Source organism: Corvus moneduloides, chromosome 16, assembly GCF_009650955.1.
Source record: "Corvus moneduloides isolate bCorMon1 chromosome 16, bCorMon1.pri, whole genome shotgun sequence".
Lineage (NCBI taxonomy): Eukaryota > Metazoa > Chordata > Aves > Passeriformes > Corvidae > Corvus > Corvus moneduloides.
The window spans coordinates 8,419,428-8,436,761 of record NC_045491.1 but is presented as its reverse complement, the minus strand read 5'-3'; the positions used below and the strand labels follow the sequence as shown (position 1 = coordinate 8,436,761).

Below are 17,334 nucleotides of genomic sequence, written 5' to 3'. Positions count from 1 at the left end.
TGATGTTTTGGGGTTTTGCAGCTCTGGGCCAGCTGCAGCTCCCTGAGCCACCCCTAACGAACAGGGCCTTAATTAGTGGGAGGAGGGAGAGCGAGAAGCTTCTCCCAAATTCCTCCTGGATCCAACCCCAGATTTCCTTGCTCATCCCCTCCCCGTGCTCTGCTCCTCCTGTGGCAGCACTGGGACCCCTGCGAGGGCCAGGAACCTCCTGCCAGGGAATCCTGGTGATTCTGAGGGCTCTGAGGTAGGAGAGCTTGGGAAAAGGGTGGGAAAAAGGGATTTTGTCACCTCTTTGCAGCTCCCACTCCTCGCTCCTCACGTGGCACCGCAGCGTCGCTTGTTTGGGTTGGAAACGCTGCGGGGGGAATTTTCCGGGAGCTTTCTTTTCTCGCTGTGTGAAAAGGAAAAGGGGGGAAAAAAGCAGCCCGGTGATTTTTCCATTAATCCCAAGCTTTGGGAGCCTTTTGTTCAGGTGGTTTGTTTACAAATCCGCTGCTTGTGGAGCTCGACTCCGTGAGAGCATCCCTTCGAATAAGGGCTGGGCTAGAGCTCGGATCCGCTCCACGCCTTTCCGGGAGGATCTGGAGAATTCCACACGTCAGCCTGGAGTGGGAATGGGTGGGGCTGGGTCAGGGAGCAGCGCTGGGAGCAGCCACTGGGCCTTACTGGTGCTCACTGGGGAGGAGCTGCTGGGGTGATGGATTTTAGATGAAAAGAAGGAGCCTTGATGGGAATGTGGGTGAATTATGGCCTGGCTGAACTCGTGCGTGCAACAGCGCCTGGTGGCATCTCCAGCCACACGGATACTTGGGAATTGTGCTGCAGGAAAGCTGGGAAGGAAATCCCGTCCCCAGGAAATCCCATCTCTTTATCCCAGATTCCCCTCCTCATGCTGGGCTCCCCAGCCTGTCCCTGCTCACCTGGAGCAGTGGGAAACAAGGACCAGGCCCTCAGTGGGATGTGCATCCCTCTTTTCTCACTGCTTCTTCCCACTGGCTTTTCCTGGAGCTGTTTCCCAGCTGCAAACCTGGAAGTTTGGGTTGGAAACTCCACGTCCGAGCCTTGTGTGGCCTGAAAATCTGCTGGCTCCTTTCCCTCATCCAAAGGGATGCCAGCGCTGCTCCTTCCTCTCTGCCTGCTGCACCTTGAGATGGTTTTTGTATTTATTTGGGGGATATTCCAGTTGGAGGCTGAAGGAAGAGATGGCAGAGGGAAAATTCCAGGCTGGTGGGAGCTTCTCCTGGTTTCCGGAGCCTGGTGGGGCCACCCAGGACAGCTCTGAGGTCACAGGTGGCAGCAAAAGTCACTTCCCGGGACTTCTCCCTCTTCCCACTGTGGCATCCTGATCCCAGAGCTGCTGGGCATCCCATGTGGAAGTGGGATTCCAATCCCTGGGTGGGTGGGAGAGAATTCCAGGAGGGCTCTGCATGAGGAGGCTCCCAGGAGAGAGGCCTTGCATTCCCAGAGGCACCGACGGGGGTGTTTTCCATGGAATTTGGAGATATCCAGGGATCCAAAATACTGCTGGTGGGACATTTTCAGGCTGTGGAGCAGAGGGATGGGGGAGTCCATGGACTTCTCCTGGTGACAGAATTCCTAAATCCATGTGTGATCCATGCACAGCTGGACTGGAGGATCCTGGTTGGATGCTCCATATCCCATAAGGTCCATATCCCAGAGGTTTGCTACAAAATCATCCCAATCCTTGCTTTTCTGATACTCATTTGCCCTTCATCCTCTTGGAACCTGCCAAAGATTCAGCTCCAGCAAGGAATCCAGGGATTCACCCCTGCCAGTCCTGCCTGCCGGGGATTTATCCCCAAATTCCTGTATGCAGCAGCTCCTGGGAGGAGATTCAGGAGCAATTCCCTATTTTTGGGGTCAGTTGGATGTGGGATCCGTTGTTACCTCAGCCGTGCTTCATCTGCCTGTGCCTCATTTCCTTTGGCATTGAGGATTTGTCATCCCGGCAGAGCTCGGATAAAAGGGAATAAATCCGGAGGGAGGAGAAGCACGGGGAGAGGATGAGAGAGCGTTCGGGGTGAGGTGCAGGGAGGTGCATTACTCACGCAGAGCAGCCATAAAACATCGTGGAGACTGTCTGGGATCCCACAGCAGCCGGGCTGGGAATTCCCAGGAGAGAAATCCACGGAGAACGTCTCTGGGATGTGTGGGAATGTGTTTATGTTGGGATTACAGTGCGACAGCTCAGGGATGTGTCACAGCTCCTGGGTGGATTCAGCCATCTCCAACTCAGCCTGAGGGAAGGAGGAAGAACCTGGGAATCCCTGGGGAACCTCCAGCAGGGCTTTTTTTATCCAGGAACAAACCCCCAGGCAGGAATTCCAGGTGGTTTAGCTCCAGCAGCTCCTTAGGATTTCCTTGGCTCAGTGGTGTCCTGGTGTTCCTGGTGGAAGGTTTGTGGGACCCCACACTCGGGGTGCCCCATATCCCCCATGTCCCTTTTGGGGCCGAGGATCAGCTGCTCTGGTATTCCCTGGGATTCCTCCAAGCTTTCATGGGATGTGTCCAGTCCTTTCCAGCTAATCCAGGATGGGAAAACGAAGTGGAAAAAACGAGGCTTGCATCCAAGCTGGATTTATCCGGGGAAATTCAACCCCTCAGCGTAAAACGAAGGGTTTGGGGAGGGAGAAAACCCCAAAGTGCTGCACTGGGATGATCCCAGTGGCACCTCTATCCCCAAAATGTGGCACAGGGACCCTGCGTGGCCTCTCCATCCCCTTCCCAATCCCAGAGCAGCTCCCAGGTCACTCCGGCCTTGAGGTCATTCCTGAGCTCCCGGGAATTTGGGGAGCTCTTGCACTGCCAAGTTGAAAATCCCAGCTGAGAATAAAGCTCAGCTTAACTTTGAGCTCGTTTAAATATCAGCTCAAGCTGCCCCTGGAATCAAAGCTGCCTCAATTATCCTGAAAAAATAACTGCCTCTATTCATCGGGAGAATGTGCCAGGGATCCCGAGTGGAGTGGGAACTCTTGGATTGGGGATTGGATTTTAGTTTTCCCTCTTTTTTCCACTGTTGCAGTCAGGGGGAAAAAATAAACTGAGCCTAAACCATCTTTCCTCTCCCAGTGACGCTCCCCGAACAGAGCAGGTCAATCCATGGAATTGCAGGACTGGGATAGGCGAGCGGTACCGGGCAGGGATGGATGCTGCTGCTTATGGGAATCCATCCCGAGATTCCGCTGCAAAGCGCTCAGCTCTTTGGGAATGGCACTGAGGTTTTCCCACCTGAATCCAAATGAAAATGAAAACAAAAAAAAAATCCCAGGACCTGCCCTGGGAAAAGGGAGCATGGAGGGAGCAGGCCATGGGGACTTCCAGGGTTGTAGGATCGTATTTTGGATGGAATATTCCTAAAACTCAATGTTCATGGAATTCTGGAATCTCCTGGGCTGGAGGGGATTCCCAAGGATCCAGCTCCTGGCCCCACACAGACACCCCGAGATCCAGATGTGTCCTGGGGGTATCCGGGATGCTCAGGCAGGGAACAGAAGCTCGGGAGGCTCCAAAATCCCTTTTTTTTTTTTGCCCCCTGTGACCTCTTTTAGCCCTGCTCATTCCCAGGAACAGCCCAGCTTGGGATCCACCGGGAGCACCGAGGGCTCGGCCGTGGCTCCGCTCCAGGACCAGCTGGAAAAGCCACGGCTCCACCGAGGCTCTGCACATCCCAGAGCCAGGGAAAAGGCTGGGGAAAAGCTGGGAAAGGAGTGCCTGGAGTGTGGCAGGGCCCAGCCAAGCCGAGAGTTCCCCTGGAAGCTCGGAGCGTCATCCCTGAGGTGAAAAGGGCATTCCCTGTCTGGATCCGGCTTTGGGAGGGATTTGTCTCCTCCAGCTCAGCACGTGGCTGGAGCAGATGTTGGAAAATGAGGCAGGAATGTGTGGCTGCTTCGGATCCACCTCCAGCCCGGAGCTGGGAATGCTGCCAGCTCCCCCTTCCCGCTGCCCCTTCCCGAAATTTGGGGCCAGACAGTGCCTGCTTCCCCTTCTCCTCAATTACGGCTGCAAAATCCTTTCTCCGCTGCTCCCTGAGTAACCCTGGGAGGGATCATTGGGAATGTTCCCCATTTTTTCCCCCCTTTTTTCCACCCCCTTTCCCCCCCTTTTTTCCCCCCCCTTTTTTCCACTTTTCCGCCCTTCTTTTTCCCTTTTCCTTTCCCTTCCTTTCCTTCCCAAATCACCCCCCAATCCCGCTGCTCTCGGAGGAGCAGCACATCCCTGGAATGCTGTGGAATTCCCAGGAGCTCTGTGTGTGTGTGTTTAGGGCATCACTCACATCTTAAACCCCACAAACTGAAATTCCCTTGGCTGCTCCTCCTGGAAACATTGGTTTTTCCTTGGAACTAGAACTGGGATTTACGGCTTTGGGTTTTCCCTCAGCCTCGGGTGCAGCAGGGATGGATCCATAATAACCCAGATCCCACCAAATCCCAGGGGTTAAAATAATGGGTTAAGTCTCCAAAATCCTCTGAGTGGCTTAAAAATAATAGGATTATGGGAAAACGGGAAAACAGTGCCATGATCTTCTTGTGCTCAGCTCCTGGGTGCCGGGCTTGTGCCTCCTGACTCTCTCCAGTATGGAATGAGGATTGGGATTGGGGAATTTTTAAATGAGGCTGCTCCCTCTGAGCACCTGGGAATTTGGGCAGTGGATCCTTCATCCCAAGGCATGGGATGAAAGCGGTGGATTTGTGGCATCCCAACAGTTTCTGCTGTGTTTATTGCAGGAATATTTGTAGGATTCGAGGGATGGATGGTGGAGATCCATAATAACCAGGATGCTGCCAAATCCCACTGGATTTGGCAGTGGAAAACAATGGGTAAAGTCTCCAAAATCCCTTAAATGGTTTAAAAATAATAGGATTATGGGAAACTGGGAAAATAGTGCCATGATCTTTTTGTGTTAAGTTCCTGGGTGCCAGGCTTGTGGCTCCGGCCTCTCTCCAACATGGAATGAGAACTAGGGAATTTTTGAATGAAGCTGAGGCCGATCCCTCTGGAACACCTGGGAATTTGGGCGGTGGATCCTTCACCCCAAGGCAGGGGATGAAAGCGGTGGATTTGTCACAGTGGTGATGCCATCCCAGCATTTTCCTGCAGGAATATTTGTAGGATTCGAGGGATGGATGGTGGAGATGATCTCCATGCAAACGGGGAGGGAACCGCCTGAGTTCCGGGATGGCTGAGCCTCCACATCCCAGCAGGTTCCGCTGCTTTCTTTGGAGTTGGGAAGTGACCGGTTCAAAGGGAAAGATCCAGGATGAGGCCTGGCAGCCTGGTCTGTACTGAGGGAATTGATAAAGGGATATTGAGGATGGAGCTTCCGGCCAAGGAAGAAATTCCCAGGCAGGGAATTTTTCTCCCATTTTTCAATTAAAGAGGAATTTTAGATTTGAAATCAGGATTTTGACCTGCAGAGCAGGAAATCTCCTCCCAGCATTGCAGGGATGGGGAAGGGTTTTACAGTGAGGGTGGGGAAGTCCTGGCACGGATTCCCAGAGAAGCTGGGGCTGCCCCTGCATCCCTGGGAGTGTCCAAGGCCAGGTTGGACAGGGCTTGGAGCAGCCTGGGATGGTGGAAGGTGTCAGGATTGGAACTGGATGAGCTTTAAAATTCCCTTCCAACCCAGCCCATTTTATGCCATGAAACTCTTCTGGAAACAGGAACTCTCCACACAGAGAGAGCCTGGGTTTTGTGGTGCCACATTTAAACTCAGGACTAAGTTTCAGTTTAAGTCGATCCCTCAAGGCAACCGGGAGCAGCCCCTGGGCTCTGCTGCTCCTTCCCGAAGGGAATCTGGGAATTTGAGCTTGGCCCAGATGTTCTGAGGTGTCTTTTCCCTGGAATTTCTGCCAGAGAGGGAAATACGGAGCAAACCCTTTGCAGTCCTCTCTGCTTCCAGCCGTTCTGCCGGATCCCCCTTTTGGATCCTTCCCCTTCCAAGGAGTCGGGAGTTGCCATGGTAACTGCCGCGTTCCCGGTTCTGCGGAGTCACGGTTTTAGGGGATTTGCCGGGAGGATCCCGGTGCCAGCAGGATGGGTGCCATCCCTCACCTTCCTTGACCTCCTGGCTGGAAAACAGCTGGAAAATTGCTGTGGGAACATCCACAAGGATGTTCTGTGGGAATTCTGGCTCCAGTCACCTCCCTGCTCTTTGTGCTGCTCCAGGATTTTTTCACGTTTTCCTCACTTTTTCTCCTCCGGGTGTTTTCCCATCCTACCAGAACTGGATTTTCATCCTCAATGGATGTTCCGAGCCGCTCCAGGCTCCAGGAAGGATGCTGGGAATGTGCTCCATAATCCCACCCTGCCAAGCAGCATCACCCCCCCCACACCCAGGGGGGTTTTTTGGGACATTTTCATGGGGCTGCTGGAGCTTGGATGGCTTTTGGGGGCTCTGGAAAAGCAGGAAATCAGGGACAATCCCAGATTTTGAGGCTCCTGCAGATCCAGGGGTAAGGAAGGGGCAGTGAACTGAAATTCCCTTCAATTTCTGCCGGGAGGGAGCTCGGCCCCATTAGGGCAGAGCTCTGGGAGTAATCCCACTCTCCAATTAGGGATTTCCCTGGCATTAATCCGATGGGAACTAAATAGGGCAGGAGCTGAATGCCTGTGAGGGAGCCGGAGGTGCAGGAGGGGAATTTGGGCTGGAGGGGCTGAGGGAGGATGGGAGCATCCCTGGGAATCTGAGCCCTGAGCGGGAGCTGCTTCCCTCCTCTGCTCCGTTCTCCATCCAGAGCAAAACTCTTCCCACAGTGGGTTTTCCTCCACCTTTTCCACCTTTTCTGCAAAGGCAGCACAACCTTCCTTTCCCCTTTCCCCTTTCCCCTTTCCCCTTTCCCCTTTCCCCTTCCCTTTCCCTTTCCCCTTTCCCTTCCCTTTCCCCTTTCCCTTTCCTCTTCCCTTCCCCCTTCCCTTCCCCCTTCCCTTCCCCTTTTCCCCTTCCCCTTTTCCCCTTCCCCTTTTCCCCTTCCCCTTTTCCCCTTCCCCCTTCCCCTTCCCCTTCCCCTTCCCCTTCCCCTTCCCCTTCACCTTCCCCTTTCCCCTTTCCCCTTTCCCCTTTCCCTTTCCCTTTCCCTTTCCCCTTTCCCCTTCCCCTCCCCTTTCCCTTTCCCCTTCCCCTTCCCCTTCCCCTTCCCCTTCCCCCTTTCCCCTTCCCTTCCCCTTTTCCCTTTCCCCTTCCCCTTCCCCTTCCCCTTCCCCTTCCCCTTCCCCTTCCCCCTTTCCCCTTCCCTTCCCCTTTTCCCTTTCCCCTTCCCCTTCCCCTTCCCCTTTCCCTTTCCCCTTTCCCTTTCCCCTTTCCCTTTCCCCTTCCCTTCCCCTTTTCCCTTTCCCCTTCCCCTTCCCCTTCCCCTTCCCCTTTCCCCTTTTCCCTTTCCCCTTTCCTTTTCCCTTTTCCCTTTCCCTTTCTCTTTCCCCTTCCCCTTCCCCTTCCCTTTCCCCCTTTTCCTTTCCCCCCTTTTCCTTTCCCCTCCAAACATCCATGACCACAAACCTGTGGCAGAGCCTTCCTTTTTCTCTTGGAAAATCCAAACCACTCCTCTGCCACCCTAAAACCCCCCAAATTCCAGCTTTGGAGTCACAGGGATGGAGTTGGCTCTGCCTGTTTTTAAGGAATTAAGGCACTGATTTCAAATCCAGGGACGATTCTTCTCCTGCTGGTGATTATTTAGCCATAAAAAGCACTTTTAAATCCGTTGGAAGACGGAAAAAAAGGAATTTTTTGGAGGTGGGATGAGCAAAGCACCTGATCAAAGCTCTGGGGAGCTGAGCAGAGCCTTTGAATGGTTCCAAATCCACAGGCTCCGATTTTGGGGACTTTAAAGGGGGGGAAAAAATCCCTGCAAATATAATAAAGGAAATTTATGCAACTGCAGGAGCCCTGGGAATGTCACAGGAGGCTTGGGAATAGCACGGGAGCCCTGTTTATAGGGAATTTCACATGGATCCCATCACTCCATGCAAATATTGGGAGTGGCCGTGGTTGGGGTTTTTTGGGTCTGATTTGGGGCGGGATTGTCCCTGTGCTTCCAGTCAGGGAAGAGGGAAGAGCATCCAAACAGCTCCTAAAGATGGGAAAAATCAGGAAGAAATCATTGGAGGGAGGGAGAAATTAAACCAACATTGGAATTGCAGCATGGGAATTTTCCTGATGGAAAAATCCCATCAGGAGCTTCTCCTGCTTCACTCCCGTGGGGACTGGAATTTTATTTCCTTTATTTCTCTGATTTCCTACATTTATTTCCATCTTAGACAAGCATGTTTCCAAGTTTGCCCTGTTCATTCCCAACTCCAAGGTTTTCCCAGCTCGGAATTTTCCAATTAAAGCCCCTCTAAAACGAGAACTGGATTGGGATCAGGTTTTAGGGATCTGCAGGATTTGACCTCACTGATTTTACCTTTTTTCCCCCCTTCTGGATAAATAAGAATGGGCAAAACCAGTTTGAGACTGAAGCCCTGGAAAAAGAATAAATTTTATCGTGAATTGATAAAATCCTGGATAAAATATTCCTAAGGAATCAACATGGAAGGGTTTTTTATCCAGGTTCCCAAAGAGAATTGCTGTTATCAGAAACAATTCAGTGCCTGCGCTTCTCTCTGCCTCCCCCACGTGTGGCTTTGGAAGCAAAGAACATTTATTTCCATCCAGATGTTTTCAGTTATTTTCCCTGGGAACAGTTCTCTCGTTCCCGCTCAATTTATGGAATTATTCCGTCTTTTTGTGGGATTTTTAATTGCAAACAGCAACTTTGGGCCTATTTTGCACTGATGCAAATCACCACTTCCTACTTAGATCAATTAATTATCGGTTAATTGAGTGCTGGTGGATCCCGTAAGGAAGACGGGGGTTTTTTAAAGACTGGAGACTCCAACTGGGAGCCCTTTCCTTCTTTTCTGTGCACTCATGATCCTGAATCCCAACATTCTCATCCTTGGCCCCACCAGCTTGGCTCTGTTTTCCCTTCGTCCATCAGGATGTGGAATCTGTCCCTCCTCGAGATGCGGGAATTGGGTTGGAATGAGAGAACCTCATCCCCACAACTCCAGAGGGAAACAAGGAGAGCAGGATGGCAGCAAGGAACCGGGCACCGTTCTGGTGCTGCTCTCTTGATGTGGGGTGATTCCCTGCTAAAACTCGGGATTGGGAGCTGGGAAAAGCCCGGGAGAAAGGGCTGGGATGGGAGGAGGGTTTGGATGTGTCCATGGGACGTTGCCTGGGCTGTCCCCTCGCAAAGCTGTGCTGTCCTTAACGCCGGTGGCACCTGGTTCGAGCACGTGAGCATGCTGGTGATCCTGCTCAACTGCGTCACCCTGGGCATGTTCCAGCCCTGCGAGGACGTGGAATGCCAGTCGGAGCGCTGCACCATCCTGGAGGTGAGGATCCCTCATCCCTGCGATTTGTGGGACGCAGGGGGTGGCTGCTCTGAGAGATGGGGGCCCCATCGTGTTCCTTTTCCACGGGAAAAGCTTTCCCGCAGGAATGGGTTTTCCAATAGGCCAAGGCGTGCAAAGCCTGGCCTGTGTGGGCTCTGCTTTGGGTGAGTCCTAATTTGGGCCTGTCCCAACAAGATCCTTTCTGTCCCTCCTTAACAAGGGCAGGGGGGCTCAGAAGCGGGAAGCCAGATCCCACTGGATTCCTTGGACACCACAGAACTCCTGCACTCCCGTCCCTGGAAGTGTCCAAGGCCAGCTTGGACGGGGCTTGGAGCACGCTGGTCTATGGAAGGTGTCCCTGCCCTTGGCTGGGGTGGCACTGGATGAGCTTTGAGGTCCTTCCCAACCCAAACCATTCCATGATTCCACAGCCAACGCCATGAGGGGGAATCTCTCCCTCCCCTCCGTCAGTTCCATTCCAGCCAGCTCCTGCTGGGATTGCTCCGTGCAGTGTGGCACCAGGGACTGCCTTTGTCACTCCGTTCCCTTCTCCATGAGCAAAAAACATGGGATGAGCCCATCCCTGCTCTCCTCCACATGCCAGGAGAAGTGGATTTGGGAATTCTCCCCCTTCCAGAGCCCCCAGCCCCGTTGGCCACCCCGAGCTCAGGGGACATCGGGCCTGACCCTCGTCCCTCCCTGCTGCCTCCCGGCATCCCCTCGCTGCCATCTGCCCGCCGGAGCAGCTTTGGAAGCACATCCCGGGCATCTGCTGTGTGGGCAGCTCCTTGGCTTCCCGCACATTCCACAAGCTGGGAATGACTTCCCTCGTTCCCAGCACGTGACATCGACCCTGGATCACCGATGTGCTGGTGGGACAAGCTTGGCTCCTTTGGATCCCGCATGGAGCTGCTGCTTTCCTTCCCTCGGGGTGTTCCAGCCATACGGGAAGGCCACTGGGATCCTCCATGGAATCCCAAACTGGTTGGAAGGGACCTTAAAGCTTATCCCATTCCACCTCTGCCATGGGCAGGGACACCTTCCCTATCCCAGGTTGCTCCAAACCCCATCCAACCTGGCCTTGGACACTTCCTGACAGGTTTTAGGCAGGAAAGGGCTGGAAAATCCCCATTATCCCTGCTTTGTCCCAGCCTGCAGGAGGGATTGGAGGGTGGAACATGAGGTGGAAAAGCCTGAACTTCGTTATGGAGGCGTTTGGGTGCCAGTAATTGAACTGAAATTATGGAGCAAAATTCCTGTGTAGTTTCTTAAGGGAAAGTTGGTTCATAAAGACAAATTCCTCTCCAGCTCTCCTGGAGCCCCTTTAGGCCTTGGAAGGAGCTCTGAGGTTTCCCTGGAGCCTTCCCTTCTCCAGGTGAACATTCCCAGCTCTCCCAGCCTGGCTCCGGAGCCGAAGAGCTCCAGCCCTGTGACATCCTCGTGTGGACGAGCAGAAGCTGGGGGCACCTCCCAAGCCCTGGAATGAGCCAGGAGCTGTGCCAGGGGGTGCCACCACCCTGCAGCTTTGATTTTGGGGTTGGTAGGTGGCACTTCGGTGAAGGGAACATGGAATGTCCCCGTGGTGGGAGCGCTCGGATCACTCCCTCTCTGAGCACAGCAGGACTGACTCAAATCCTCTTTTCCCACTCTCCAGGCGTTTGATGACTTCATCTTCGCCTTCTTTGCCGTGGAAATGGTCATCAAGATGGTGGCCCTGGGCATCTTCGGGCAGAAGTGTTACCTTGGGGACACCTGGAATCGCCTGGACTTCTTCATCGTCATGGCAGGGTCAGTAACCGCCTCATCCCTTTATCCTGAGAGCGGGAAAATCCCAGCGAGCCACATCCGTGCCTTGTCCTGGCTGGTTTTCAGAATGCCTGGGGAGGCAGAACCTCCCAAGTCAGACCTTTTAATCCCCACCCCAAAACCATGCTGGGTTTGGGGTGAGTTGTGAGTATCGGGCAGAGCTGTGGGGTTTTTGTAGCAATCCTTTCATGTCCGTCAGATCAACGCATCCTGAGCTGATCCACATGTCCCGGTGCTGTTGTCTCCAAATAAAACCCCCAGAGCAGCTCAGCCCCATTCCTACCCTGTACCACCCTCGGAGTGAGGCAGGAATGGGGCAAACAAGGAGAACAACAGCCCCAAACTCCCACTAAGAAGGTTGAAATCCCAGGGGGAAAAGCTGACCAGGAGTTAACCCAAATCCCAAGCCTCCTGTAAACTCCTCCTGGTTTTTCTTCAATTCCTCCTGGATTCATTCCCTCTCCCCCAGCTGCTGGTTTGTGCAGGATGTGTTAATAAACAGCTCCAAGGAAGATCCTGTTGCTTTTGACACCACTTCCCTCTCTCCCACAGGGAATAATGGAGTGGAGTAAAACCTTGGCAAAGCTCAGACTTTTTTTTTTCCCCCCAATAAATAAATGGCTTTGGATACCCCAGGCTCTCCTACCTGCTCCGTACATCCTGGGAAGGGACGGAAAGCTTTAATTACTGCCTGACTTCTGCGTTCTTGCGTTCCTAATGACCGACCTGGGGTTAATTAAAACATCCTTGGAATATGTTGGGGCATTTTCCCCCTTCCATTAGTGCTGGGCCATCTTCCCTGCACTAATGGGGTTTTGTTGTGCTCCGTGTTATTTGTCTGGAATACAATTAGGGATGGTTTTAGTGCTCTGAATAAAACATGAGCTCTCCTGAGCGGCGCTTCCTCGGAACTCGGGTGCAGTTCCAGCCCGGGAAGGAACATCAGGGACAGCAAAAAAAACAAACCCTTATTATTAATTATTTTTTCCTTAATTATGTTTTCCTATAAAGCTGCTGCAGTGTTTAAGGGAGGAGTGGTAGGGGAAGAGCAGGGAACACTCGGGATCGGGATTCTGCCACCTGTAACCAACATGCTGAGGGTGTTTTTCCGCACTGGATATGCGGGATGAGCTCTCCTGAGGATGAGCAGAAAATCCCCAGCTCCTCAGAGATGCCCCCACCCCAGGACTGGAGGACCCCACGGAGGCAGAAGGGCTGAGCCCTCTGCTCATCCTCAGGGGCAGCTTTGGAGCAGGAATTTTGCTGTTGGAATGAGGGGGAAAGTGGCTGGTGAGGCCATTTGGGAGTTTTCCAAGGTTTTTCCTCACCTTCCATGGCTGGGATATGTTTGAGGAGGATGAAATCAGCAGGAGGCGCTGCTGCAGGTGTGGCATTACTCAGGCTGGAGATAGGAAGAAGAAAATCCCCTTCCCTGGCTGATCCTGGGCTATCTCCAGCTGGTTTTGGTGGATTTGAGCCGTACCTGGGATATGATTTCCCATCTCCCCAAAGAAAAGCTGGAGCTGGGAGCACCCCTGGGGGAGGAGAAGCCCCCACCCTTCAATCCTCCTAAACCTGGAGCTGTTTTTAGCAGGGAACTCCCCCCTGGAATGACAAGGCTTTTTCCAGTGAGGGGATGGATGTGCTGAAGTTATTCCGAGGTTTTTTGGGATAAGAAGGGAAACAAGTGATGGGCAGCACTTCATTTGCCTGTTCTGCCTCCTCAGAGGAGCTGATTTGCCTCAGCAGCAGCTCCAAAGGGAGCAGGGAAGCTACAAAATAAACACAGCTCCTGCCTCCAGCACAGATCGTGTCTGAAGTTCCTCCCAGCTCCCGGAGTCCTTTCATGTTTTCCTCGCCTGAGAAATGTTCCCTGGAAAATTTCAAGCCCAGCGGAACTCACAGCCTCTCCGTCTGCCCAGCAGCCGAGTTGAAAGCGTTTCCCCGGCATCAGGAGAGCTGAAATCGAGAGGTTCCTGGTGCATCCAGTCCCTGGAGACATCCCAAGCTCCCAGGATATGCCTTGGATCCGACAGCTGAAGGTTTGGAAGCTGTTGATGGTACAAGACATCCCAAAGCCTTGTGCCTCCTGTTTTTCAGGGTAGGGAATCACCTATCAAGTGCCAATCCATCCAAAATTCCCATCTCCAGTGGTTTCTGTGGGGCATTCCCAAGAGATTCTTGATCTACAGGTGGGATCTGAGGACAGGACCCCACACTTGGCCTTGCGAAGAAATCTTTGGCTTTTCCATGGAGGTTTCCAATAATTTCACTGCTTGGAGGGAGTCCAGTCTGGGATCCATCAAGGCTTCGGTGGGCAACGTGGATCCCCCTGAGTGTTTCCTTCAAATCCTCAATGGAGTATCCTGGAAAGCCAAACTACCGGGATCAGAACTCAGATCTTGGATTATCCATCTTTCATCAGCTCCGCTCCGAGGGCCAAGTGGAAGTGAGGCCCTGGGAGTTGTCCCGTTAATTTGCTAATTATGGATGTGCTTCCTGGAGGACAAACCCAGCTCCCCCTGGAGCATTCCCTGCTCCTTTTCCACTCCATGAGGAGTTCCCCACTGGAATCAGTTACGCTCAGATTCCCTCCCTCAGCCTCTGGATAACTCCGGGCTGTGCTGAGCTGGGCCCACACCAGCGAACAGAGCCGGGCCTGGCATTGGCACTTCAGGGACTTTAAACCCCACTTGGACAACTCCCACAAGGAATTTGGAGCCAACACCTGGAGCTGGCTCCAGATCCCTCCCTGCAGGTGGGAACGGGCATTTCCAAGGTTTTCCCACTGTGTGGTCCTTCCTGAGGCTTCCCAGTGCTCTGCTCCAGCTTCGCAAGCACACGGCAGATGGAAGCCCTGGCTTTGTGCCATGCTGGGGTTTCAAGCCCTCAGAATCATGGAATTATTAAGGTTAGAATGGATCAACCCAGCCCCACCACCAATTTCACCACTCAGCCATGTCCTCAGTGGCTCCTGTTCCTCGGTTTTGGCTCAGTTCCTATGGACAAGCTTCTGATTTATAAAGACTTGCTCCTTCCCCCAGGAGAAAAAATCTTTGGAAGTTGATCCCCAAAACAGCTCCAAATCATCAGGAATTTTGCACGGCAAATTGAGGGTAAGAGGCAAAGTCACGTCAGTGAGATGCCAGGGGTGACCTCAAAGAGCTGCAGGACATGGCCAGCAGAGTGGGAAACCTCAGGAGAGCCAGATATTCCCAATTAAACCGTGGAGAGCCGGGCAGAGATTCCAACAGGTCAGGAAGGCTCCGGCAGCGCCCAGCTGGGACACGCGGGCAGGGAGGAACGGGAGCAAGGCTGGCAGGATCCCCGAATTCCGTCTGCTGATGGCGCAAATCCGTCCTGCTGCTCCTTCAGCCCTCTGGCTGTGGATTTTTGATGGACTTTGCTCCATCCTGGCTGCAGATTCCATTGGAAATCTCTTCCCACTGACCCTTCCCAAGTGCCCGGGTGCAGCAGCTCAGCTCGGAGTTGCCTCTGGCCTTCTGTATCTGTTTGTTTCTTTGGAAACCCAAAGCAAAACCTCTTTTTCCATGGGATCCAACAGCTCCCTTGCAGGGATGCTTTGGATGCTGTTGTGTTCTTGGAACAGGAGGGATTTGGGATGTATTTCCAAGCGTTCCCCTGGAGTGAAAGCCATAAATTGTAATTCCAGCCAGGCTAAGTGGCCGTAACCCCATTAAAACAACAACTCCGCACACGTTTGCCACCCATGGATGGAAAAGAGAAGGAAAACTGACTCCAGGTCCTTCCCAGAAATGTTTTGGGGGAATGGGGAGGAAGAATGAAGAAGGAAATGTTTTTCATTCAGAAGGCTCAAATGGAATTAAATTATTTGTGCGTTGTTTGTTTGTTGGAGATTCAGGTTTGGCCACGGTGGGAGAGAAAAGCTGGGGTGCAGCTCCTTGTCCTGCAAATTCATGGAATCATGGAATGGGTTGGGTTGGAAGGGACCTTAAAGATCATCTTATGGCAGGGACACCTTCCCTATCCCAGGTTGCTCCAAGCCCCATCCAACCTGGCCTTGGACACTTCTGGTGATCCAGGGGCAGCCCCATCTTCTCTGAGAATCCGTACCAGGGCCTCTCCACCCTCACAGGAAAGAATTCCTTCCAAATATCGAACCTAAATTTCCCCTCTTTCAGTGTGAACCCATTCCCCCTTGCCTTGTCCCCACAATTCCCGCTGAAGATTCCCTCTCCAGTTTCCTTGGATGTTCCTTCACATCCTGAGAGGAAAATCCTGCTTTCCAAAGTGTTCCCTGTGCTGACGGTAAAGGTTGGAAGGGACCTTAAAGCTCATCCCATCCCACTCCTGCCATGGGCAGGGACACCTTCCCTATCCCAGGTTGCTCCAAACCCCATCCAACCTGGCCTGGGACACTCCCAGGCACATGGAATTGCATCCACTGGAAAAACTGGAAACACAGAGTGGGCGGATTTGCACCCCTGGGCTTGCAGGCAGCAAAGCTTTTCCTGATCCCAATTCCATGCCAAGCCAGAGCATCCCCATCCTGACCCCTTTCCTGTTTTCCCTGCAGGATGATGGAATATTCCCTGGATGGACACAACGTGAGCCTCTCCGCCATCCGCACCGTCCGCGTCCTGCGGCCACTGCGGGCCATCAACAGGGTCCCAAGTAAGTGACACCATCCCGGGCACGGCTCAGTCTGGGAAAACTGGGAAAGCATGGGAATAACCCCACCCCACCTGGATTTCTGAGCTTGGTCTGGGAAAACTGGGAAAGCATGGGGATAACCCCACCCCACCTGGATTTCTGAGCTTGGTCTGGGAAAACTGGGAAAGCATGGGGATAACCCCACACCACCTGGCTCTCTGCTTTGTGGAATCTGCTCCCCTGCTACTGAGAGGAAATTAATTGATTTGAGTTTTTAATGGCGAGTTAGAGCTCGTCATCCTCGTAATTGGTGTTAGGAAAGGCCAAGGGAGCAGGGAATTGACCCTCGGGGCTGTTTTCCAACGTTTTTGTGGCTTTTCTGAGGAAAACAGCTCTGCTCGTGGTGTAAAGTAAACAGTGTTCCTCCAACGGAAGGGAAAAGGTCACTTCCAAGAGGGATCTTCTTGCCCTGCTGGGTTCATTTTCCCTCCTCGGCGATTTAAGGTCTTTCCATGACTTTATGTTCGGGATTAGCAGCTCAGGAGCCTCCCTTGCTGCTAAAACCCCACAGAGGGTTTGCTCCGTGTGGAGCAAAATTGGGATCATCCTCGATAGGAAGTTCAAGTGGCTCCTAAATCCGTTTTCAAGTGGCTTCAGCTGCTTGGCTTCTAAATCCAATTTGAAAGCCGAGGCACACCGCTGGAATAATTCCCCGCTGGAATCTGCCAGCTGCTGAGCCATCCCGCACAAGGTGCTCATTGCACAGCAATTCCAGCCGTTCCCAACCCAAATCCACTCCAATTCAAATGCAGCAGCATTGTACGGAAATCACAGGGATCCTCACAGAAAGGGAAAAGGGATTTTTCCCGTGCTTTTGGAAAGCACTTGGGGTGATCCAGCCCTACATCCTGCCTGGATTCCTTGTCAGCACATCCAGGGACAGCCAAACAACCTCCCCCAGAAGGAGTTCGATTCCAGGCCCTCCGAGGAAAATGTGAGGGAGCAGATGGATGTTTATACCCAGGAGCCTCGGGAGTTTCTCTCCAAACTCCAATTCCACAGGATTTTTCTGGAAAACAAGGAATAAAAGCAGCGAATTCCACAGTGACATCCTGAGGGAAAAACAAGACCGAAAAAAGGAGAGGTGGAAAAGAGCCACGGAACCCTTTGGAGCTTTGTTTTCCTAACGGGCTTTTGTTGCCAGGGTTTTGGAAAAGCACAACACGGAGCTTCCCTCTGGGATTCGGAGCTCCAGGGAAGTTTCCCTCTGGGATTTGGGACCTCGCTGCAATGGGGTGGAGCAGAGGGACCCTGGCACCGGCTGGGCTCGGAGCGCTCCAGGCCGGGATGAGGATCAGGCTCCCTCTGAACTCCTTCAAATCCACAAAACCCCTCACAGTGCTCGCATGGAATAGTGGGAATCTCAAGCTGGGATCAGCTGGGCTGAGGGCAGCAGCCAGGGGAATTTAAGGATTTACACCGAGCTCCAGGGATCCAAAC

At 53.0% G+C, this 17,334-nt stretch overlaps 1 protein-coding gene across 2 annotated transcripts in view; it reads left to right on the top strand.

Annotated features, from left to right (window-relative positions):
* The window catches only part of CACNA1H (calcium voltage-gated channel subunit alpha1 H), a 160,784-nt gene that overhangs the window by 42,188 nt on the left and 101,262 nt on the right, over positions 1–17,334 (top strand). For both annotated transcript variants that reach the window (XM_032125987.1, XM_032125986.1), the window contains exons 3-5: positions 9,282–9,393; positions 11,048–11,181; positions 15,758–15,855. In XM_032125987.1, coding sequence (XP_031981878.1) covers positions 9,282–9,393; positions 11,048–11,181; positions 15,758–15,855 — 344 coding nt within the window. The remainder of the gene's footprint in view (positions 1–9,281; positions 9,394–11,047; positions 11,182–15,757; positions 15,856–17,334) is intronic.